This window comes from Tubulanus polymorphus, chromosome 8 (genome assembly GCF_964204645.1).
Source record: "Tubulanus polymorphus chromosome 8, tnTubPoly1.2, whole genome shotgun sequence".
Classification (NCBI taxonomy): domain Eukaryota; kingdom Metazoa; phylum Nemertea; class Palaeonemertea; order Tubulaniformes; family Tubulanidae; genus Tubulanus; species Tubulanus polymorphus.
In genome coordinates, this window is record NC_134032.1 from 1,064,747 (window position 1) to 1,090,436 (window position 25,690).

At 39.9% G+C, this 25,690-nt stretch overlaps 2 protein-coding genes across 2 annotated transcripts; one reads left to right on the forward strand and one right to left on the reverse strand.

Moving 5' to 3' along the window:
- The first annotated feature begins 116 nt into the window (after nucleotides 1-116).
- LOC141910260 (pre-mRNA-processing factor 6-like) lies at nucleotides 117-21,426 on the forward strand. Its single transcript, XM_074800988.1, has 22 exons — nucleotides 117-331; nucleotides 1,527-1,586; nucleotides 2,664-2,745; nucleotides 4,268-4,465; nucleotides 5,719-5,813; nucleotides 6,947-7,028; nucleotides 7,451-7,576; nucleotides 8,500-8,594; nucleotides 9,792-9,984; nucleotides 10,499-10,625; nucleotides 11,118-11,236; nucleotides 12,138-12,300; nucleotides 13,064-13,172; nucleotides 14,059-14,128; nucleotides 14,967-15,182; nucleotides 15,865-16,029; nucleotides 16,417-16,593; nucleotides 17,551-17,684; nucleotides 18,052-18,119; nucleotides 18,672-18,810; nucleotides 19,403-19,529; nucleotides 20,691-21,426. Exons 1-22 carry the CDS (start codon nucleotides 243-245, stop codon nucleotides 20,841-20,843), a joined length of 2,787 nt encoding a protein of 928 aa, XP_074657089.1. The 5' UTR covers nucleotides 117-242; the 3' UTR covers nucleotides 20,844-21,426.
- On the reverse strand, nucleotides 21,417-24,866 carry LOC141909981 (uncharacterized). Its single transcript, XM_074800669.1, has 2 exons — nucleotides 23,795-24,866; nucleotides 21,417-22,873 (listed from the first exon to the last, which is right to left on the reverse strand). The coding sequence occupies exons 1-2, from the start codon at nucleotides 24,864-24,866 to the stop codon at nucleotides 21,744-21,746; spliced, it is 2,202 nt and encodes a 733-aa protein (XP_074656770.1). The 3' UTR covers nucleotides 21,417-21,743.
- Nucleotides 24,867-25,690: the final 824 nt, after the last annotated feature.

Below are 25,690 nucleotides of genomic sequence, written 5' to 3' on the forward strand. Positions count from 1 at the left end.
GAGATAAAGGTTTTATTTTCGCCGAATTTTAAGTAATACATTCCCGCATGCTGATAAACAACCTTATCACACTGCTATACGAAACCAAGTCGAGTGAAGGCCTATCATACGTCCATTTGTGTCCGAGTCTCAGTCCACTGCTTTCGTTCGCTATTTACGGTTCCCCGTGTTCGAACCTGTTCGTCGACGAGATCCTTGGGTCGAGATTTTGGTTTCAGTGTCTATTATTCCAAACTGAAACAATGTCGGTACAGGCGCTGGTTTCTAAACGAAAACGTGAATTTATCGGTCTACCGGCACCGCTAGGATACGTGCCAGGACTGGGAAGAGGGTAAAGACTTCTTTCATTTCTTGCAGTGGCAGTGCCGTGGTTTCAAATATAAAAAAACATCATATCCGCAAGCGCGTTCGTTGGATTTGGAAGCAAACTCTGATAGATAGGCCTAATGTTTGATTGCTGTGTCCAAATGCCATTTTTGACAGGTTCTGATATGTTGCTGCGGCGAATTTACTTCAATTAACTTAAGAAAAAAGTCATTCAGTAAATTATTGCTTGGGCTTTGGCCGCTGAAGTCGCTACGCACGGTTCCAACGCCACTATGATGATTTGGAAAGGACATTGCTGATCAGTGGACGTGTGTAAAAAATTTCCCAATTCCTTATAACAACAACAAAGTATAGTTTCCAGAATCTTCAATATGATGAAGAAAGGGAACTTAATCAGACGAAGAAATTGATATTTTGGCCGTCGTTGTATTTTGCCACGCGATCGCAGGCTTGTCACATAAGTGAACAGAAGATAGGCCTATTAGTATACCTGTATATAAAGGAAGCTAAATCACCTTCCATTTCAAGAGAAATCCCACAATAATTTCTGCCAAAACGAGAAACTTGAATAGAAGAGTATATATATATATAATTGCGCAACGTTTCGGCTAAAGACTATTAGCCATCATCAGGCGTAACTTGTCGTTTCGCCTTCCATTTCAATCGAATGTATTTTCCTGAATTTTTAACCAATACTAGGCCTACGCGAAATTAACTTTTAAGGGCAGGTCATATACAAACTAGAAGACTTTCTATTTATAGCGAGCTTATTCTATAACTCTATGATGAATAGGAATGTTATTGCTCTATGATGAATATTTCACGACGAAATCTTCATTTTCACCAAAAAGTCTGTCAAAATGATAGGCCTAACCTAAAACGATCTTAAGTGAGGAGTTTCAGGCGATGATTCTAGGACTTTAGGATTCTAGGATTGTATTTTTTCGAATTTGTCAATAAACGGGGATATTCTCCCTACTATTGGCCTCACCTAATACGAACCTATGAGAGCTAGGTCGACAAAAACCCACAATAGAAAAGAAAAAATATCTGATAGTTTGACGTTTCGACTCAAATCTATGAGCCATTTTCAAAAACTGTTTTTATTGTGGGTTTTTGTCAAATATTGATATTGGACAGCCACTTGTCTATGGAAACCAACTATGAAAGATTGATACATTTTATGATTTTATTTTCAGAGCAACTGGATTTACCACTAGGTCTGATATTGGTCCGGCGCGAGATGCTGATGATATTTCGTAAGTGGAATTATTTGAACTTCAAGATTATAGATCTTTAACGTTAAAAACAACACATGGAGGGCAACAGACAGCTGGAATATTATTCATTTACTATGTAGTTTCTTCTGAATTGGGAATGGGTCCGTTAATCGACCCCATTGCGAGTCCAGTGAGATGGGTCCGGTTATTGACCCTGTTGGGGCCCCAGCGAGGTGTATGTAGATATATCTGATGCCTAAAATCTGGCCTGACCAGAATCTTGATCTTTCATATATATTTGTGAGCTCAGACCACTATTCCAAAATCTTCTATATCCTATAGTAAAAACAAGAAATTCGAGAGTTTAGTTCATATATAAGCGCGTAAATTCAGGGGAAATCCTGCTTATGGCTCATAGGCCAGCATCTTAGCTACGCATTGAAGTGGTTTTCGCCCCACATACCCAACCTAACTTTTGAAATAATCAAACCTTTAGAAAGGAGGGGTATCCCAGTACAGGTATGCCAGTACATCCGAGCCAAATATCTAAGGGAATCCCCCACCGTGTTTGGTACCCTTACTCCAAGCAAAAAAAGTCCAGGGAATCCCTTATTTCATCATCAATCTGTCTCTCAGGATCAATGGATTTCATACATATAACCGAAATTCGTTACCTATCCCATTTGCAGAAATTATGGCAACATTTATGGGGGACCTCTTCTTCACTCTAGGTACTATTTTTGGGGTCCGGCCCTACGCATCTTCGAGCTACTAACCTAATTGTGGTCTGATGCCTTGTACCCCCAAGGGAAAATTTGGTCGATCAAACTCAAGATAACCGTCCTGTGCACCTTTTTAGTGCAAAAAAATGCCAATTTTGGCCTAAATTTCGAGACCTGTATCTTCCTAATCGTTTGCCATTTTTCATTAAAATTTGTGGTTGGTATTCTATGGAAAGGGATCTTAGGTTCTATTGGTTTCAGTATGTTCAACTGGGGGTGTTAAATAATTAAATGATCAGATTGTTGAATTGGACAACCCGGGATCAGCGGCGTATATTGTCATCTATTTGACCTTGTTTAGATTTGGATATGTTTTTTATTTCATATAAAATAGAGATGATCGGCACGCACCGCCGAAGAAGAAGAAAGATGATGATGACGATGATGAGGATTTGAATGATGCTAACTATGATGAGGTAAGTTTGTAGTTGCTATTGCAAGTGTATATAAACTGTTTTGTCAAATGACTGCGGCTATATTCAATCCTAGTTTTTGGCTATATTCAATCCCAGTTTTCGGCTATATTCAATCTTAGTTTTTGGCTATATTCAATCCTAGTTTTTGGCTATATTCAATCCCAGTTTTTGGCTATATTCAATCCTAGTTTTTGGCTATATTCAATCCTAGTTTTTGGCTATATTCAATCCTAGTTTTTGGCTATATTCAATCCTAGTTTTTGCTTTATTCAATCCCAGTTTTTTGTGTGGTTAAATCCTGTTCCACAGTTGTGTGGGTTTAATCGAGACTGGATACAGTTACACAGTTATGTGGGTTCAATTTGACACTAGATCCAGTTCCACATTGCAATGCTATCCCATAATCACTAGGGCTTGTGTGGCCAGTTTGTTGACATCAGGGGACCAGCTGCAGCCAATCAGAAGCTAGGGTTAGGTTTAGTGGTCATGTGCTTGGGGCTATTTGCATATATCAGGTGACCAGCTCCAGCCAATCAGAAGCTAGGGTTAGGGTTAGTGGTCATGTGCTTGGGGCTATTTGCATACATATATCAGGTGACCAGCTTCAGCCAATCACAAGCTAGGGTTAGGGTTAGTGATCATGTGCTTGGGGCTATTTGCATATATCAGGTGACCAGCTCCAGCCAATCACAAGCTAGGGTTAGGGTTAGTGATCATGTGCTTGGGGCTATTTGCATATATCAGGTGACCAGCTCCAGCCAATCACAAGCTAGGGTTAGGGTTAGTGGCCATGTGCTTGGGGCTATTTGCATATATCAGGTGACCAGCTCCAGCCAATCACAAGCTAGGGTTAGGGTTATAGCTGTTGCTAGTTGGGAGGAGGTGTATGTTTACATACAGTGACATCTGTTCATTGACAGCTCCCCCTATAGTCAATTATAGATCTACAATTGACTTTGTATTGAGTTTTACAGTTGTGTGGGTTTAATTTTGACATAAAAGGACATTTCAAAATACACAATGATATTTGTAATGAGGCATTTAATGAATGAAGACTTTGAATCCCAGTTCGTCTGTTTGGGTTACAAACTAATTCCTTTAGTTCAACAATTTCATCAAATTGAAAACTGTTGTCGGAAAGCTGACCTATCACATAGAAGTAATTTTTCTATTTGATAATTTTCCAAGAATTTTAAAACATAAACTAAATTAAGACCCTGATATTGTCGACTTTAATAGGCTGCAGCGCGGAAAACCAGAATCCTTTATGCAACTTCTTTTTTAGTCCATCTTTTTCAATTCAATTTATCTAAAAGGGCAATGTTGTGTCTGACAGAAAGTTACATGTCCCATAAATGGCATAAGTTTCTTCAATAATGCTGAGGAAGGTAGGCCTGTGATGAATGAGGGGTTCTACCCCACGCGATATTGCCGAAAAAATGGAAGGATGAATTGGTTTGCGGCAAAATGGGAATAAACCAGACTTTCTAGAAGTTAGTTTTAAGCCTTTTATGTTTTTCAGTTTACCGGTTATGGAGGCAGTTTATGCAGTAAAGATCCTTACGACAAAGACGACGAAGAAGCCGACGCCATCTATGAGGAAATAGACAAACGAATGGATGAAAAACGCAAAGAACGCCGCGAAAAACGTCTCAAAGAAGAAATCGAAAAATATCGCCAGGAAAGACCTAAAATTCAGCAACAATTCTCAGATTTAAAGGTACGTTTTTGCGGTTGGGTTTTGTAGGTGGCAGTTCATGTTGGGCTCGGTAAGGTGATGTTAATTGTCTAGTTTTCTATATTATTCGATGTTAAATGTCAGGGTCCAGTTCTACAGTTCTGAATTAAGATTTGACTCTGAGTTAACTCATCGAAAATGAACTAACTTTAACTCTAACTCACAACTGTGGAACTGGATCCAGATGATCTCGAATTAACTTCTGGGAATTGTTCTTTTTGTGACGGTATGCATCCTACCCAACAAGACTATCACAACCGGAAACCCTGTTTGAGCAACCTGAGCGTACATCTTAGAAGATGTCAACAGAAATTCTCTTTCATTTTAGCCCAGGTTTTCATACATGTAGTTTACCCATCAAACTTGCCTCCCAAAATAAAAACGTTTAAAGGTGAAGAATAATTTTAATGATTTCCATGAACACTTGTAAATTGTTGGCCTCTCTAGATCTCCAGACAGTCAATAAATATTAAAATTTAATATTAAAATAAAGTGTCCCTTGACCTGTAGTAAGGTGATGTTAGTCGCCTAGTTAGCCTTTTTTTTTCGATGTTAACCCTTTCAGTGCTGACTAATTAATACCCTATAGTGCTGGAGAAAATTTAAAAATTCTAAAAAATTCCACCCTAGTGTGTTGAACAATGGGAATACCACTATAGTGCGTCTACACCGCAGTGCGGTGTATCGTTAGTTACTAGTATTTCACTATGTTTGACACTTTCTGCCATTTTTCAATAGAGATAATTACAAATTACTAATTACATGAATACACCGCAGTGCGGTGTACTAGCAAAATCCATCACTGATTTATACACCGCACTGCGGTGTAGACGCACTGAAAGGGTTAAAAGTCAAATGATCTCTACCCGGTAATTAACTTCTGGGAATTTTTGTGATTGTATTTTGCATCCTCCCCATCAGGGGTTAAAACCTGATGGCATCAAGACTATCACAACCGGAAACCCTGTATGGTCAACCTGAGTGAACAGCTTAGAAGATGTCAACAGAAATCCTCTTTCATTTTAGCCCAGGTTTTCATGTAGTTTACCCATCATACACACTTGCCTCCAAAAATCAAAACGTTTTAAGGTACTCAAGGTACCTTTAGGTACTCAAGATCCATGGGCCTCTCTAGATCTCCAGACAGTCAATGAATATTAGAATTTTCAAAGTGTCTCTTGACCTGTAGTTTTAGGACATGGACTCTTGTTCATTCCAAGTTTTATATTTCATAGAGGGATCTTTCAAGTGTGAGTAGAGACGAGTGGGATAACATTCCAGAAGTCGGAGATGCAAGGAATAAGAAACAACGCCGGCCGCAGTTGGAAAAGTAAGTATGAAGAGTAATTATGATGCCTTCGTCGATTGAGTAGACTTCGCAAACTAAATTTAACGGACAGTTAAATTTAAATTTAAGACAGTTACGAACAACAAATACATTGTATACGTGGAGATAGTAAACGCATTACAGACCACGTTGTATGGAGATAGAATGAAATAGACATGTAAATGAGAGACATTTCGATACATTGTATATACATGGAGGTAGTTAGCGTATTGTAATTGTACTGGATAAATATTTTTATGTGATAATTTTAGTGACAACATTACGGAAGCCCCTAGGTGACATATGAGATAATTTTTTTCATAATTTCGACTTATTAAGTCGAATTTCGACATAATAAGTCGAATTTCGACTTAATAAGTCGAGTTTCGACTCAATAAGTCGAAATTCGACATAATAAGTCGAATTTCGTGTTAATTAAGTCGAATTTCGACTTAATAAGTCGAAATTCGACATGAAAATAAAACTCGAAATTCTACTTAATTAACACGAAATTCGACTTATTAAGTCAAAATTCGACTTACTAAGTCAAAATTGTGAAAAATTTTCTCGTATATCACCTAGGGGCTTCCGTACAACATACATTAGCATTTAATGCTTATGTATGTTAATGCATCGAATTATATTGAACTTCAAAATTGAAGTTCTCGAAATTAGTATTTATAATGGGTCCGCCATATTTTCTTGTTATGTTAGCAGTTTAATGAGAGAATTGGGAAGATAGGCGACGACTAGAAGGTCTTCGGTCGTGAATTTTTATGCCATTAGGGATTTTTGATGGCAGCCATTGTCTCTGGTAGGGTCTTCCGATCAAAAGGGATTTTGGCAGGCATCTCTCATCGATGTTTAGTATGTCTAGATATTATAGTTATCGAATGCGCCATACATACATGGTTGTTATCGACGCAATGAGATATTTAGTAGATTTCCCGTTCGAAACACTTGCGTCTGATAAACATTTGCGGTGATAAGTGAATCATAAAACTATGATGACAAATGCTTATGTACGTTGATAGGATTGCGTTGAACTTAAAGATTGAAGTTTTGAAGTTCAGTTCTTGAAATCAATCTGCCGACGACCTTTCGACTTGTATTAATTATGTGATGAATATTTTAAGGTTCACCCCGGTACCTGATTCTGTTTTTGCCGGAGCTGCTGGGGCGAATGACACGACTACGAGCATAAGCGCGCGCGAACAGGTCTGTACTTATAAACAATTAAAATCATTTAACCCATTAGACGCCGCGACTTCATGTTCATGTTCCAGAATAACAAACGCTTAATTAGCCAATTGAATTTGCACATAAAGATTAAGCAGAGATGCAGTGTGAAAACTACTGAAAATGATGCTTTACAACCATTGGTTATTTTGAAGATGATTATACAGGCTTTCCATCACTGTATAGATTTAGTCAATCATTGGTCAAAAACTATAGGTGGCGCTATAGTACAGCGGACGTTCTGCGGAGATACAAGTCGAATGTCTATTGGGTTAACATGGCATAAAATATCCGATACGGTTGACTAAGAATATCGTTCAAATGAACCATCATTTCTTTTATCGACATGTTGCATTGTTTCCAATTTTTTTTTTTTTTTTTTTTGGTTTTCTGAAATTTAGAAATTTGGAGGTTTATCGACCCCGTTCGGCACTATCACACCGGGATTCTCAACTCCGAGCGCCGATATTGATATGAAAAAGATCGGACAAGCCCGAAACACCCTTATGGACATCAAACTTAATCAGGTATGTTAACGCTTTCGGTGCTGACTAATTAATACCCTATAGTGCTGGAGATAATTTGAAAATTTTGATCGAGCAAATTATAAGACTGATATAAAATAAACAACAAAGCAGTTATTATTGATTTATTGATGATTCTTTATCTGTTTCTGATCATGAAATTAAGGTACGCCGTAGCGCTAACTTTCATCTGTACAGTCTCGATAAAACCTTACAGATGACACTTCATGCAAGGCAGCAGTTCATGCTTTAGTTGTTTCCGGGTTGAATTATGCAAACTCGTTACCTTTTGGTTCCAAAGATAATGATTATCGTCTTGGCACCCGTGCGAACAGTTGTTCTGGGACAAATTTCGCAAGGGCCGTAGGGCCAAAAACGCTTTGTGATCGCGGCTATAGATAATAGGCCTAGTAGATTACCAACATTTTGCTTGACATGACTCTTTAATTTTTCACTTTCCTCCTGGAGAACTCCTTGAAAACACCCGAAATTCCACTTGCCCTGAAGTGTACAAGCCCTATAATCCTATAAGATTTTTACAGTTGATTCATGTCGTTTATTTCACCTTAAATCACTACTGTCTTCGTACTTACAACTAGCATGTTCTCTTCTGTCTTTTCAGGTCCCTAATATGTTTAGTCAAATCTGTGCTGATGCAAAATTTCTAAAATCTCGGCTAATAATTTATGGAATTTATTCCTAAAAATAACACTGAAAGCCTGTCTATTGATGCTTTTAACTATTGCGCTACCGATATTACTAATTTCCAGCTGTACCAACTTTCTAAAATTGAAGAATAGCCAAACAGCAACCAGAACACCAATAATAATTTAATAACTGTTGTGACTTAATTAGTTTTGGGAAGTCCTCAAACTCTGAAAGTCCATACGAAATGTTTTAAACCTTGTTCTAATGTTCAATTGTAGGTATCCGACTCGGTAACTGGTCAGACAGTCGTCGATCCTAAAGGGTATCTTACTGACTTACAATCGATGTTACCATCTCATGGAGGAGATATCAAGTAGGTACAGGGTTAGATTGTGTCGTCAAAATTCAAGGGACACATTTTGATGATGTTTTAAGTTTGACTAGAGTTGAAATTATTTCATTTTCATGCGGTTAATTCTTAATCAAGAACTGTTGAAACTAAAGGTACAGCTTATATCGCGTCCGCTTGGACTGGTAAAAGCGTAATACAGTATAAGCGTGTATCGTAGTTTCGTGATATGAACAATATACTATGGAAAATAGGTCATTATACCCATCAGCTTGCAACAAATAAACCCCTCTTTCGAATGGCGTTAACTGAAAAGATTTTTTTTTTACCGAACAAGATATATATGGTATGATATATTTTAATGATGATATATATGATATGATATATTTTAAAGCATAGTTGACTGTATGTTAGTGACACCAAAATCAAAATCCATTCACCATTAGACCGAATGAATATAAGGCCTATCCCGAATGTCAATTAAAAAGAAAAATAGCATTTTCCTGGATACAAACCCTCATCTCAATATCGGCCTATATTCGCTGAGGTAAACGAAATTCTGAGTACATCAGTTCTCCCTGATCTAGCTAAGAAAATTTGCACCAATTTAGACCAGGGCCACCCTTCCATGAAAGATAGTTGCCTACTGAAATCCCCTTATGATCCAATTACCAAACAGTGATCTATAGGGGGGCTCTCGGGACTGTTGAAACATCACCCATACTGAAGGCTATCTGATAATTTCATAAATGATTAGGAGGCAGAAATCTTTTAATCTTTAATTTGAAAGGTTTTTTGTTCATTAATTGAAAACGTGAAAATGGAAAATTGTAGAAAATTACTTCCGGTCGGCATCTGTTGAGCTGGGCGTCTAAGAATGATGGTAAATTTTACCTCTTAACCCTTTCAGTGCTGACTAATTAATACCCTATAGTGCTGGAGATAATTTGAAAATTTTGAAAAATTCCACCGTAGTGTGTTGAATAACGGGAATACCACTATAGTGCGTCTACACCGCAGTGCGGTGTATCGTTAGTTACTAGTATTTCACTATGTTTGACAGGTGCTGCCATCTTTCAATGGAGATAATTAGTAATTACTAATCAAATCGATACACCGCAGTGCGGTGTACTAGCGAAATCCATCACTGATTCGTACACCGCACTGCGGTGTAGATGCACTGGAAGGGTTAATATAGTTATCTCTGTTTACTCTTTTTAGCGATGTAAAGAAGGCGCGACTATTGTTGAAATCCGTTCGCGAAACAAACCCGAAACATCCGCCGGCGTGGATTGCTTCCGCTCGTCTCGAAGAGGTCACCGGTAAAATTCAGGCCGCGCGTAATCTCATCATGAAAGGCTGCGAGGAATGTCAGAAAAGCGAAGATGTCTGGCTTGAGGCGTGTCGACTAATGGTAATGTTCACGCACTCCCGCAATCTTGTTAGGGTCCATTCCTGAGGCATCTACGCAAGCGCCTCTTGTTTTGTATATTAAATTCCGAATCGAGGGACTGGAGCTGAAAATTAGCAAAATTATCTATTTATCTAATGAATTGCTGCTCATCTAATTTCTGTTCATCCCTAAGCTTCCCTTGAATAGACCCAGTTTCACCTTTTCCCTTAGCTTCATGAGTTCTTAATTCGAGTATTTGTGAACCGAACTTTTCCTCCAGAATAATTACACTGACTCTCAGCCTGCTCTCAGGGTTGTTTTTTTTGTTCATTTTCTCAAACTGTCGGTAACTTCCAATTTTCTCGACGGAGTCTCAACGTCTGCGAACATCTTGTTATCTTTTGTTTTTGGAGTAAAAAAACTCATGGATTTTGTTTTGTATTTAAGTGTTTTCATTTGAAAATTGCCTGCTTGATAATTCTTGAGGACAAGACAAGTTGGTAAATTCCCAAGATACGTAAAATGGTCTTTTCAGCCTCCGGATCAGGGAAGAGCAGTTGTAACGCAAGCGATTCGACATCTGCCCCAGTCCGTACGTCTGTGGATCAAAGCCAGCGACCTCGAAATAGAAATCAAACCGAAAAAAAGAGTTTTCAGGAAAGGTAAGAATTTTCACTTATTTACTCGAAAACGAACTTGTGTCGATCATTTATCTTAGGTGAACTGTGGTTATCAGGTATTCATGGCAAAATAATTTGATGGCGTTTGCCTTATGATATATTTGAATTTCTATTATTCATTTTGGGCTCGCATACCAAAGGTTATATTGATGAAAAAAGTTGTGTTTTGGTGCGCGGATGATTGCTGCCTTATACTAATTTGCATAATCAAACACCGAACTGATAGACCAGATTTCTTATGACTAAAAACATACGTAGTGTTGCGATTCATTTGTGACTGGCCATGTGCTACATTGCAATGGATATAACCGAACATTCTTATCGCCCGCTGTTTTCTCATTGTATTTTCATACTAAGATACTTCAACTGATGCTTAGATTTCGCAAAGCCTGTTGTCCTCTAGTTATTCATCGTTTTCAAGCACACTTCTGAGGTATGATTTTAATCTTTGTGTTTTGTTTTTTCTCTATTCAGCGTTGGAACACATCCCGAATTCAGTAAGAATGTGGAAGGCTGCCGTAGAACTGGAAAACGAAGAAGATGCTCGGATTATGTTGAGTCGTGCCGTTGAATGTTGCCCCACGAGTGTTGAGGTAATCAGTCGTTAAAACTTATTGTTCCCTGTAGGGGATGGAATAAAGTGGGTATAAAGTCAGAGATTTTCCAGCCGGGCGCAGACAAACATAAAACAAAGTGATAGATGAACTCACTTAGTTGCATCTCGGAAAAAAAAAAACTGGTTGTAGACCTACATAGAAATTACCACGTCTTGGGCCCGTTGCTTGTCTCGATTTGGTGCCAAGTGCAAAATTCACTAGGTGTGCTTGTTTTGTGCAACAGGACGTCAACTACTCTTGGGTCAGTTGCTGAAAAGTTGTGTCTACACTGCAGTGCGGTGTATAAATCAGTGATAGATTTCACTAGTACAACGCACTGCAGTGTATTGATGTACCGGTAATTAGTAATTATCTCTTGAAAAATGGCAGCACCTGTCAAACTAAGTGAAATACTAGTAACTAATGATACATCGCGCCGCGGTGTAGACGCACTATAGTGGTATTCCCGTTATTCAACACACTAGGGTGGAATTTTTGAAAATTTTCAAATGATATCCAGCACTATAGGGTATAAATTAGTCGACACTGAAAGGGTTAAAGATAACTGGTGGATAAATACCGTAGTAACAATGACAACTATCCACTGGTTAACTCTAACCAACTGACACCTGGGCCCAATTTCACGAAAAAGCTTAAGCCTAAAATGGTTAAGTTTGAATTGTTGTCCTCATTGAAAACATGAAGTAACCACAATGACAATTACACCAAAAATTTGAGTTTAGCTTTTTTGTGAAACTAGGCCCTGATGTTGTTTTCTTGTTGTAGTTTCTCGGCTTTTCTGAAAACTCTACAGGTTGTTCTTTCTGTTGTCGTATTAAGTTGGCTTTTCTAGGATATTCATTACCTCTTGTATGATATGATTTTGTCTGTGGTTTAGTTATGGTTGGCGCTCGCGAGACTGGAGAATTATGAAAACGCGCGGAAAGTATTGAACAAAGCTCGTGAGAACATTCCCACTGATCGTCAGATCTGGACTACGGCTGCTAAACTTGAAGAGGCTGCCGGCAATACTGCAATGGTTGAAAAAATCGTTACCAGAGGTTCGTTACATCGAATAGTAATTAACCCTTTCAGTGCGTCTACACCGCACTGCGGTGTATTTATGTGATTAGTAATTAGTTCTTATCTCTATTGAAAGATGGCAGCACTTGTCAAACATGGTGAAATATTAGTAACTAACGATACACTGCGCCGCGGTGTAGACGCACTATAGTGGTATTCCCGTTATTCAACACACTAGGGTGGAATTTTTCAAAATTTTCATATCTCCAGCACTATAGGGTATTGATTAGTCAGCACTGTAAGGGTTAAGAAGATTTAAAAGATATATGTAGAGCCATGGAGTGTATTGCTATTGCGGTGGTTGAGCATTCCATTTGTGGCAGGTCAGATTCTACCACTGAACTAGAACTGCTGCACTCAAGGATGCTTAGATTATTGTTTAAGAGTATCATTAACTGCCAAACCAATTGCCACCATATTTTGCCATTCTCATTAAAACTAGCCATCATTTTGACTATGACTTTTGCAAAATACTGTTAATACAAGTCCTGGTTTTCCCCTCAGTGGAAACTTCTACCCAAATTCAATCTTTCATCTATCAATATCTCATCAGGAGAGGTTGCTGATGCGTCCTAGTAACATTAACCTTGTTTCTATATTACTAACAGTCCATTCATTGTAAATAGGCGGTAATCTATCTGAAACACCAGTGTGGTGCTAGTGTGCAATAAGACATCGATTAAACCTTTACATTATTTATGACAAAATCAATGAAATGACAAGTGAATATTTATGTTTTAGCGTTGAATTCGTTGCGAGCGAACATGGTTGAAATTAATCGCGACCAGTGGATCAAAGACGCTGAAGATTGTGAAAAGTCTGGAAGTATCATCACCTGTCAGTCTATAGTGTAAGTGGCTCCCCCTGTTGGGTGTTTCCAATCAAATTCTAAATGAGTATGTAATCAAATGGTCTTTAACCCTTTCAGTGCTGACTAATTAATACCCTATAGTGCTGAAGACAATTTGAAAATTCTGAAAAATTCCACCCTAGTGCGTTGAATACCAGGAATACCACTACAGTGCGTCTACACCGCGGTGCAATGTATCGTTAGTTACTAATATTTCACTATGTTTGACAGATTCTGCCATCTTTCAAGAGAGATAATTACTAATTACTAATTAAATCAATACACCGCAGTGCGGTGTACTAGCAAAACTGATCACTGATTTATACACCGCACTGCGGTGTAGACGCACTGAAAGGGTTAACACACTTGGGACTGTATTCTCACTGGGCTATTATGTTCATTTTCTGTCCAGATGTCTGTCTGTATGGTTGCCCATCTGTAAACAGAACTAAGGTTTCTTCTGAACTTTGCAATACGCTCTGATGCGAGGTCTGGATATTTTGTTAACGTATATATGTACCCCAGCTGCAACTGCAGCCCAAAAAATTGGTCTAATCACAATCAAGATGGCGCACTAGTGGCAATCGTTGTTTGCCGAAATCAGCACCTGGTCCTAAGCACAACGAAATTTTGAGATACTTAGATCAATTGTCTCGAGATTTGGGATGTTACATGTATCCCCCTAGGGCCTAGCGTAGTAAAGTTTTACCAGCATCAAATCATTAGTTCTTTCCTGTATATTTTATTATATCCATCATTCAATTAGTTAATCATTGGGAATATGTTCCCTAGAATGTTATAACACATTTCTGTATCTGCGCTGACAAGTTTTGAATCACCGAACCACCACCAAAGAGTAAACCGTGTTTTTTTTCTAATTGTTTAGTCAAGCAGTTATCGGAATTGGAGTTGAAGATCAGGATAGAAAACACACGTGGATCGAAGATGCGGAATCTGTAAGTAAATCTGTCGGTGACCGCAGTTTAAATGAGCACTTTTCATAAGCGATCCCTGGGGTTAATGAAAACTTTTGTTATCGACTAAAAACGATATCAAGGAATGTGACAAATATGATTGTACCTTATTGAATGTAACAGTGCTGATTTTCTCCGAGGGCAAGGCAAATAAGTTATTGATGTTTAATCGATTAGCGTGATTTAATACTTGTACATATGCAGAGACCAATTGTGTGTTGAATGTTTTACATTCAAAGAACTCGTAATCAAAGAAATTACTAGGAGTCACTTGCGCTAATTGCCTATTTCTCAGCATCTTCTTTCGTAATAGATAGAGCTCGCTGATATTATCTTTCGAGACCTAAGTTAAAAATTTGTCAATTTGTTATATTTCTAATTTTCTTTAACCCTTTCAGTGCTGACTAATCAAAGCCCTATAGTGCTGGAGATAATTTGAATAATTCCACCCTAGTGTTTTGAATAACGGGAATACCAATATAGTGCGTCTACACCGCGGCGCGGTGTATCGTTAGTTACTAATATTTCACTATGCTTGACAGGTGCTGCCATCTTTCGATAGAGATAAAAACTAATTACTAAATACATCAATACACCGCAGTGCGGTGTACTAGCAAAATCCAACACCGAGTCATACACCGCACTGCAGTGTAGATGCACTGAAAGGGTTAATAAAGACTTGAAGGAAAAAGGAAATTTCTCAGCGTTCACTGAGATGTGGAGGATGTAAGGTGTCCACTCATCGGCTATACCCCTCTATAATGAATATTTCTTGCGAAAATAGTGTTAACTATGGATTATGTATATTTTCATTTTGCAGTGTGCAGCTAATGGGGCGTATGAATGCGCACGAGCCATTTACGCGTTTGCGCTCTCCGAGTACCCGAGTAAAAAGAGCATCTGGCTACGTGCGGCGTACTTCGAGAAAAATCACGGCACTCGCGAGTCTTTGGAGGCATTGCTACAACGAGCTGTAGCTCATTGTCCGAAAGCGGAGGTTCTGTGGTTGATGGGAGCTAAGTCAAAGTGGTTGGCGGTAAGTTGCATGAACGTAGTCAGGCCTACATGAAAAGTGTATTGTAAAAAATGGGCTTTCCAGAGCATAGTTCTAGCAATTGACAGAGTCCCTACGACTCCTTGGTTCCTTGAAAATTCCTTCTAAACCAAAAATATTTTTCAAGGTATCCTTGAATTTGAGCAAAATTCCCAAAAACCCTTGAAAATGCCTTAAACTTTGAGAAACTGGTAATTTTCTCCGTGATAAGTCCTTGAATTCTGGAATGACTGATCCGTAGGAACCCTGATTGAGGATTTCACTTATGCCAAGAATAGTATCCACTAGTTACTCTTGTATTCCTTTTGGCACATCAACTATCCTTTGTTAATCCTATTATTTCGTCCAAAACACATTTTTTCTGCATGGCATGATGTAAACGACGGGTTTGAAATTGTGAAATTTTAAATAGGGTTTTAGCTGGAAAATGGATAAAAGTGAAAAAAAAAAAATAAAAAAATAAAAATTTAAAAAAAAAGTAAAAAAATAAAATTAGAATTAAAGTAAAATTTATTATCTACTATTTGACATATGTTTTACTGTGGGCAACTATAGAGTACTGAACACATAGTTTCATTCAACAGAAATCACATTCTATTACTAATCACAAATTCAAATTACTAATCACATTCAAAGTCTAGGATTCCTTGTTTATGTATTGTAGGGTGACGTACCGGCAGCTAGGAGTATTCTGTCACTTGCTTTCCAAGCGAACCCAAACAGCGAAGAGATTTGGTTAGCGGCCGTTAAACTAGAGAGTGAAAATAACGAGTTCGAACGCGCCCGAAGATTGCTGCAGAAAGCCCGTAACAGCGCGCCGACCGCCAGGGTATGTTTCCTACGCAATCTCTCAGTCAGTCTGGGTCATCACAAGCGATTTGATATACCTGATTCCCTGACCTTGTTACTTGGTTAGGATTTAAACCTTTCAGTGCTGACTAATTAATACCCTATAGTGCTGAAGATAATTTGAAAATTTAAAAAAATTCCACCGCGGTGCAGTGTATTGTTAGTTACTAGTATTTCAATATGTTTGACAGGTGCTGCCATTTTTCAAGAGAGATAAAAACTAATTACTAATTACATCAATACACTGCAGTGCGGTGTACTAGCAGAATCTATAACTGATTCGTACACCGCACTGCGGTGCAGACGCACAGAAAGGGTTAACCCTGATAAGTTCGCGTATCAAATGCATATCTTTTTCCTGGCATAGGTGATGATGAAATCAGTGAAATTGGAATGGTGTTTAGGCGCTATCGATAAAGCCGATGAACTGTTAGTCGAGGCTGTCAAACATTACGCCGATTTCCCGAAACTTTGGATGATGAAAGGTCAAATCGAAGAACAACAGGGAAACAAAGATAAAGCTCGCGAAGCTTATAATACTGGCGTAAGAATTATTGTTGCTCCTAATTTGAGTGAAGCGGTGTGGGTTAGTGGTTAGAGCGTTCGACTCTGGGAAGCCAGGTCGTGGGTTCGAACCCCGTACATTACCGTAGTGTCCTCGGGCAAGACACTTATCCTCATTACCTCTCTCCACCCAGGGGTAAAATGGGTACCTGGTCTGATAGATGACTCCTGAGCGTTTAGTAGCCGCTCGGATGTTACCTCTTTCCAGTGAGAGATGACTGATACATGGAATGGAGTTTATAGGCTGGGGGTAATAATACCAAATTTGAGCAGACTCTAGTTCGGATACCTGTGCTATATAAATGACAGTTATTATTATTATTAATATTACCGGTACTAATTTCCCTGTATATGTATATACAGGGTCCGATCTAAGCACTTGTCCAATTGCCCGGGACAAGTATATTCTCATCGGGGCAGGTATGTTATCATTATCACTTGTCCCCCGGGCTAGTGCATTCTTATGTCTCCAAAGCTTTTACAAGAAATCTGAAAACATTGCCAAAAATTTCCTGAGAGATTTCTTTAATTATAAACTAGCTTATTTCACAAATGTTACATTTGAAACAAAGCAGTGTGCGATCTAAGCACTTGTCCGATTGCCCGGGACAAGTATATTCCCATCAGGGCAATTAGGTTATCATTTATCACTTGTCCGCCGGGCTAGTGAAATTTCATGTCACAAAGCTTTTTTCCCACCCGATACAACGTATTATAGTGCCACCAATCGGACTGCCTGTGTAGGGCAGGTAGATTTTGGAGGGGGCAAGCGAAGTTTCAGATATGCTTGCCCCCCGGGCAAGTGGCTTTCATTCCTTAGATCGGACCCTGTATATGGGGTTCTTGTTTACCCTTAAAAAAGGGAAAGTACCGGAAATAGGAAAAGAACTGTACGATTTTCATGTTAATAATTTTCCTCTCTTTCATCTGTTCCTAGTTAAAGAAATGTCCACATTCGGTGTCGCTATGGTTACTCATGTCTCGTCTGGAGGAACGCTGCGGTAATTTGATCAAAGCGCGATCGATTCTCGAGAAATCTCGTCTGAAAAATCCTCAATGCGCCGACTTGTGGTATGTGCGATCAGCATCCAGTAAAAAATAATCTAACTTTTAACCCTTTCCGTGCTGACTAATTAATACCCTATAGTGCTGGAGATAATTTGAAAATTCTGAAAAATTCCACCCTAGTGTGTTGAATAATGGGAATACCACTATAGTGCGTCTACACCGCGGTGCGGTGTATCGTTAGTTACTAGTATTTCGCTATGTTTGACAGGTGCTGCCATCTTTCAATAGAGATGAAAACTAAAAAGTAATTACATCAATACTAGCAAAATCCATCATCGATTTATACACCGCACTGCGATGTAGACGCATAGAAAGGGTTAATAAACCCTTTGTTCATAAATTTGAACAAAATGTTCCATGTTTATTTTAGGTTAGAGGCTGTGCGAGTTGAAGACCGTGGAGGTTTGAAACAGATAGCCCTCACGCTCATGGCTAAAGGTATAGTACCTTTTTTTGATTTCTTATTACTTCCATCCTTAACAAAGCCACCAGAAACAAAATAGGTGTGATTTTGATGAAGTTAGATGGTTGATCGAATTAGACAAATTGTCAAGATAGAAATTTGTAATTTCGATTGGCGTAGTTTGCAGTGCTTAATGTAAAATTTTGGTTCCAACGGCGAAAACAATGTTGGACCATTTCTGATTGTGGCATCTGTAAGAAGGTTTTGTACGAGAATTTGTCATAAGGATCCATTTCCACAGTTGTGAGTTAGAGTTAACTCTGAACTCGGGATCCAGTTCCACAGTTGTGAGTTAGAGTTAACTCTGAACTCGGGATCCAGTTCCACAGTTGTGAGTTAGAGTTAACTCTGAACTCGGGACCCAGTTCCACAGTTGTGAGTTAGAGTTAACTCTGAGTTATAGTTAGTTCATTTTCATTGAGTTAACTCAGAGTCAAATCTTAACACAGAACTGTGGAACTGGACCAAGAAGGTTTGCGAAATCCTTCTATGAGGTATAGAAAATTAATTTTAACTTAATTTTCCAGCGATTCAGGAATGTCCGAACAGCGGTGTATTGTGGGCGGAGGCGATATTCCTCGAGCCTCGGCCGCAGAGGAAAACAAAATCAGTCGACGCTTTGAAGAAATGTGAACACGACGCTAACGTGCTGCTTGCCGTTTCAAAGTAAGTGTTCTAATCGAAAATCCTGTGACGCGAATCCAGTTACCGGTACATTCCCGCCAAACGGTAACCGGGATCAGGACAATTGTCCCCCAATTAAATCTTTTTAATCTTAAAGTAACACAGATATTTACTTCAAATTAATTAGACAAAGCGAACTTACTCTAGCTAATTAGCGCAGCTAATTACTCTAGGACTGATTTTAAGTTGTTGATCGGCTAAAGCAACACTAAAACTAATTCCAATAAATTAGCCAAGTTAACTAATGCGCTAATAAGTGGACGACCGGTAATTAAGTTTCCTTTAATTTGGTAAGTGAATTCTATTTACACAAGGACTGATTTGAAGTTTTTGATCTGCACACAACATCAGTAATTCTATATCTTATGAATCTATATTCAATAATATACAAACGAATTTCTAAGTAAAGTATTTAGGTGGTGTCAATCCAAATCAAAAAGGATTTTATTCGGGGGGCAATTGTCCTAGAATCCCGCCAAACTCTCGCCTAAGTTCTCTCTTTCTCTGCCCTGACAGAATTTCTTCAACAAAAGCTGTCAGATCCATATTTCTAATATTTTCGATTATTTCGCAGATTGTTTTGGACTGAGCGTAAGATCGGTAAGGCCCGAGACTGGTTTTTGCGTACTGTCAAATTGGAGCCAGATCTCGGCGATGTTTGGGCATATTTCTACAAATTCGAAAAGTTACACGGAAACGAGGTACGGTGGTATTTTAATAGTTTTGATAACCCTTAACCCTTTCAGTGCTGGCTAATTAATACCCTATATTGCTGAAGATAATTTGAAAATTCTAAAAAATTCCACCCTAGTGTGTTGAATACCACTGTAGTGCGTCTACATCGCGGTGCAGTGTATCGTTAGTTACTGATATTCCACTATGTTTGACAGGTGCTGCCATCTTTCAATAGAGATAATTAGTAATTACTAATTAAATCAATACACTGCAGTGCGGTGTATCGTTAGTTACGAATATTCAACTGTGTTTGACAGGTGCTGCCATCTTTCAATAGAGATAAAAAAGCGTTTAGTCATTACCTCAATACACCGCAGTGCGGTGTACTAGCAAAATCCACCACTGATTTGTACACCGCACTGCGGTGTAGACGCACTGAAAGGGTTAAACAGTTTGTACAATGAGTCTCTTGCTACTGTATGGTTTGAATCTCTGAGAGGGAGGATGGCACACCTAGCTGATATTACTGTGGTTAAGTCCCAGACTCTAGGCCTGTATGAGGGACATGGCTGCCAAGTGTTCTAATTTTAGCGGAATCGTCCCATTCTGGCCTTTTAGAATACGATGTTCCGACTGAGAAGAAGAAAATGCGAATTTCATTGCAAAATGTCCCAGTATCGATAATGTTTTTATGAACACGTTTTTCAAATAAATTTGTTATTGGAATATGTTTTATTGACAATTTATTAAGAATCATATGAAAAAAACTGTGCGTAATGCAGTGCGCATTTTAGCACTACCAGTTTTACTGGCAGTCGCTAGAATCACTGGAACGTTGCCAGCCTCCGTGAAAACTTTTTACTAGGCGACACGTCAAGGCGTTTGCTCAGTAATTCTGCGTAGCTCATATATCGGCATTGTGTCGAACTGTTTATTGAATTTGAGGAAATTCTCGGCCTTTTCTGTCTGCAAACCTGATATCCTGGGTTCAGTTTCATGAAGAAGTTTATGCCAAAACGGTTAAGTTTGAATCGTTGACCTCATTGAAAACATGAAGTAACCATTGGCATTTACACCAAAAATTTGAGTTTAACTTTTTTTGTGAAACTGGGCCCTGAAGTCCGCTCATCTTGATGACGTTTTTCACTGCATGTGTATTAACACAACTGAACGTTAATTCATTACAGGACCAACAGGAAGAGGTGTTGAAACGTTGCGTGGTGGCCGAGCCTCGTCACGGAGAGGCGTGGTGCGCCGTGTCGAAAGACATCAAAAACTGGAAACTAAAACATGGCGACATTTTGAAATTAGTGTCAAATTCGCTGCCAATACCAACGTAGAAGTCAAGTTCCCGAAAAAGTTAAAAAGACAAATTTCAGAAATGTCGAAAAGTCCTCACACTCGGATATTTTTTCGTGGGGTTACATTTTCGATGAAAAAAATGTCCACATTCAGATCCATTTTGAGTGTGCTTTCATTCAGAGGTGACCTTTATTTGCAGGTGTTAAACTTTTGCGTTGTCTGACATGGAGAGTTTGTCTGCGCGAGTCTGTAAATCGTGGAATTGAATTCAAAAATAAAGTATCGTTGGAAACACCTTTTAGAAAAAAATAAAACTGAATTACTGACGGAAAAGTCTGATGTCGTCTCACTGAAATGATGTATGTTGAATTGCAATAAAGATATTGCAGAAAAAAATAGTGTGTTTCAATATTGTTGAAAATTGCTTATCACAAATATTTTTAAAAGGTCGATTAAGTAGATACAACTCAATATTATGAATACTGTACTACTGTATTTTACTCATTTATTGCAGACGATCATTTACTGATATGCCTTCTCATGGGTTGTTAAATTGATGAGTGAAATATTTCAAACTGGTAAAAAAGAACTGGTTCATTCGAACTTTCTGTCTTCAAAACATGCCGAATTTATTAACCTTTGTCTCGTTTATTCTTGTTTTCCGTTTAAAACACCTCATAGTTTGAAAGTGTTCGAATGTAGTTATCCGGGAACCCAAACTTTTAGGTACCTGGTACGTGGCTTAATTTTTCGAAGGGTCCTAAACGTACGTTTATTGATTTCATCCGAGTCGGCTTTTAAAGAGCTTACCGATGAAAAGTAATTCACCAAGGTGTCCATGATTCCAAGCATCCTAACAATGCCGTGGTTAACCGTTTCACTATGCTATCTACAAATCTTAGAATATACCACTAAGGGCCAGTGTTTTTATATGTTAATTAACACTTTTCAATAAGCCTGTTGTTTTTGGATTTGACGCGGTACCCGTTCCAGTGAAAGTTCGAATTTGTAATGACATATCTTCTGCTATAAATGCGAAGTTTTTGCCTGTCCTCCGCCATAGCAACGATCGATGGTTCGCGACTTTGCCACGAAACGTTCGATTCAGGTCGTCGGGCATCATCATTTCCGGAGTAATGCCCTAAATTATCCGAACCGATTTGTGGCAGTGAACCATTTCGTAATTGTTGATTTAGATCGGCCGCGTCCCTGAACTCGCTGACAACCCGTCGATCGTTCGGTTTAACTCTTGGTTTCTCATCAACGTCCTTCGTTTCCGTAAGACGTCGTTTAGCGGCGATTTCCTCCGCCGACAATTTCCTCGGAACCAAATCCCCGTACCCGGCCGGAAGCCCGAGTTCACCCGGATCACGTGGTACGAATATGTCTCTCTGCGGATCGATGGTTTCTCGAGAATCGTTATTATCGATCAGGCCGTACTCACGTGGTACATGATGCAACGAATGACGATCGTTGATTTCGTAAAACGAAGCTACGCTACCGAGTGACTGTCGTTTGGCTATCAACATATCGGTAGTGAACCCGGGTTTCTTCAGTTTCGTCGAAGAACCCGCTTTTACCGATGACTTCTCGTCACCAGCTTCCTGCTCATTCTGCTCGCTAGGTGGCGCCTCATTTATCAGTCGTGATGCTCGCCTCTTGGCGTTTTTCTTATCGTTCAGATCAGAAGTGCGTCCAACGGGCTGATTACGTTCTGGAGCGGGAAGAATTTTACCCTCTTCAAACCAGGGACGATCCGAGACTCTGCCATCGACGTCAGTTAAATACGGCTGCACCGTTTCCCGAAACACACGTCTCCGAACGGGTGCGCCTATCTCGAATATCCGATCCACCAAAACTCCACCTCCGTTTTCAGGGTCATCCTCCTCGCAACGATAAACGTCTCGGAGACCGATCGTCGAGTTGATTCGTCCGTCCATAGCTTCATTCGGTTCAATCATCCTCGACCAATCGTCTGGAGCCAGCGAAGGTGTCCGAGCTCGATACCGTTCAGTACCCGGATCACTCGACCAGCTATTCTGAGCAGGATACAACGGCTGACTTTTATCTGAAAAAATGAAAAATATGTATAAACTATAAATGATGCTGAGACTATGGAGAATATGTTAGGTTCATATACATTCAGGTGTTAGTCAAAACACATATTCTATCTTTGTTTTCAATAAAATTAGTCGAGTGGATTAGTTTTTATTCCCGAAACCCACCGAGAACCACGTAGGGCATTACTCTATCGCCAACTTGGGGTTCGAACCCATAAACCCTGGACTGATGATACCAGTGACCAGCGGTTTAAACCACTCGGCCACTGAGCCTCTCCGGTCGAGTGGTTTCCTCGTAGGAACATTATTCCCGCAGCATTCAAAAATGCATAGAAATGTAAACTGAAGGGAAGGCCGACCCCGTGACGTCACTGTTCATTTGCCCGAGCGCAACCGCTATGAATCAGCGCCCTCACCGGTCGCGATAAACAATAGATTCTCGGTAATATTTTCGATAATATTCTCCCCGCGAGTTTTGTGGATTGCCAGAGTTTCAGGACATCAACAAATAATGAAAAAACGCTAATTATGAATGAATATGAGACCGGTAACCAGTCTAGAAAACCTATCGTTTATCGCCACCGGTGAGGTCGCTGAACAAAACACAAGACTACTAGCGATGCCTAGCGGAATTCTTAGGAGCTCTTATGAATGGACGATTGTGCATTCACGCATTAGTGCGTACATGCGCATAGCAGCTGAGATTTCCTTCATTCCGACTGTTTTTGTATATCTTCGATATTTCATCATTATCACCCGTTATTTTGATAGATGCGATCGTTTTAAAAGATGGCATCGTTCGACAACATATTGTTACCTGATTTTTTTGTTCAGTGCATAACATTTGAAATAGCAAAGTTTATGGACACCATTTTGTTCGACATTCTTAGTGTTAACTTCTACTGCAGACAAAATATAAGACGACTAACCTAAAACGTAAATTCGTTCTCCTGACGGAAGGTCGACCGGTTTTATCAATCGGAACGGCCCGTCGAAATGTAGATTAGGACGTCGAAACGGACCGATCAAATTACAATTAGGGTCGGAAAGCATCGTTTCGAACGACGTCCGGTCCACGTCGTCTTTACGAACGGATATCTTAACCGGGTCGGTTTTATATTCCCAGACGGCCGCTTCTAGAACCATCGTTCCCGAATCATCGGCGCCGTTTTTACCGTTGTCTAGGTCATCATCAGCTGCTGGGTGATCGTGGCGTCGTTCTGTGGTCGCAGTTCGCTGTAAGTTAATGTCGTACTCGGGCGCGTGGTATACGTGCGGTATAGGCGGGGATTCGTAGCCCTTGCGCTGGAATAAAACATCGTAATCACCGGTTTCACTGATAGTACCCAACGGTCTTTGCTCCCGTCTTATTGAACTAAGATTCGAAGTTCGTCTGCTATTTCGACTATCACCGCGTAGAATGTTCCTATCAACCGACAGCAGGTTGTGATCACGTGACACGCTAGGAGCTACAGGCGTGGATGGTTCCAAACGTGACCCCGTTTCATTTTCGACCTCGTTGACGATCGATTTGCCTTTCGATGCGAAGAGAGCGTCTACACCTATTCTGGGTCTAGGTCTTGTCAAGAGAGGGCGCTTCGAATTCTCATAGGCTCTGGCGTCTTGTTGCCCCTTAATATTTTCATCGACATCGCCAGGGATGACGTCACCTTTCTGCTCGTTCAGAAGTTCGTCTGCCGGTTCCTCTCTGTCTCGTTCAGTTTTAAGTCGTTCCAGTATGTCGAGAATCGATTGCGGAAAAGGCTCCGTTATATTAATCTGACCTTTGAACCCCGTGCCCTGTGTTTCGTCGCTTGGCAACGAGAGAGCGCCTTCTGAGTGACGTCGCAGACGAACCGGAGGTTTCATGATAACCTCATCCAGAAATTCAGCATCGCCTGACTGTTTCTCGTCATTGTTTCCAGGCGATACAGCGCCCTCTTTTGAAATATCGCTACACTCTTCGCTTGCATCACTTTTGGCTAGCAGATTATTGGCCATATGTAATCTATCCGCGTTGTCGAGGAGATGATGCGTCGAGTATTTTCTTGACCGGTACTTCCGACCGTCGCTGGCGACCTCTATCGGCAACGGTGACGAACCACTCGACGCGGACGATGACCGGAAGTTATTCTTCCTGATTCGAAGCCCTTCGAAACCGATCCAGGGCTGCTGATTGAACGACAGCGGAGGTACAAAATCCGGTCGAGGTGGGTGTGGCCACCTGTCACGCGTCCACTTAGTAAAGCGTCCGGTTTCGGCGAGGGAAATGACGTCAGAGATGTATTCTCGACGCGTCGTCATCGAAGCGAAATCGGTGACGCTCGTGAGCTGCGGCATAACCGACGCGTTACGGACAGTTTTCGACTCCTCGATTACTGGCGATAGTTGACCGATCTGTCGCCTAGCAACGGTAGATGATTTACCAGTACCGATAGTACTGATGCTGCTACGCGTGCTTATATGTATATTATGATTTCCGTTAAGTATGGCTGACCAAGACGAATCGGGTCGACCGGGGTTCGAATCCGTTACGACATCGTCGCGTTCCCCTGCGCTACTTTCCGAACGGAGTAGCTCTTCCCTTATCATAACAGGACTGACTTCAATCGGACCTTTCGACGTCATGATTTCGTTTTAGTTTTGACGAGATATCCTTGTACGATCCATAAGCGTGATCCTTAGTTTCATCGGTAACCTTTACACTGACATCCATCCATTTTAGTCGTTTTTTTTTTGGTCGGTTTTAAGAAAAACACTGGAACAATTCGAGTTTACCGGTCGCTCGACATCCTACGCCTTTATGTGACGAAGACTTTTTCGAA

Coding starts and splice junctions, on each gene's coding strand:
- LOC141910260 (XM_074800988.1), top strand. CDS start 243: ATGTCGGTACAGGCGCTGGTTTCTAAACGAAAACGTGAATTTATCGGT. Junction 7,577..8,499: donor TGGACATCAAACTTAATCAG/GTATGTTAACGC, acceptor GTTCAATTGTAG/GTATCCGACTCGGTAACTGG. Junction 11,237..12,137: donor GTTGCCCCACGAGTGTTGAG/GTAATCAGTCGT, acceptor TCTGTGGTTTAG/TTATGGTTGGCGCTCGCGAG.
- LOC141909981 (XM_074800669.1), bottom strand. CDS start 24,866: ATGGCCAATAATCTGCTAGCCAAAAGTGATGCAAGCGAAGAGTGTAGC. Junction 22,874..23,794: donor AGAACGAATTTACGTTTTAG/GTTAGTCGTCTT, acceptor TCATTTTTTCAG/ATAAAAGTCAGCCGTTGTAT.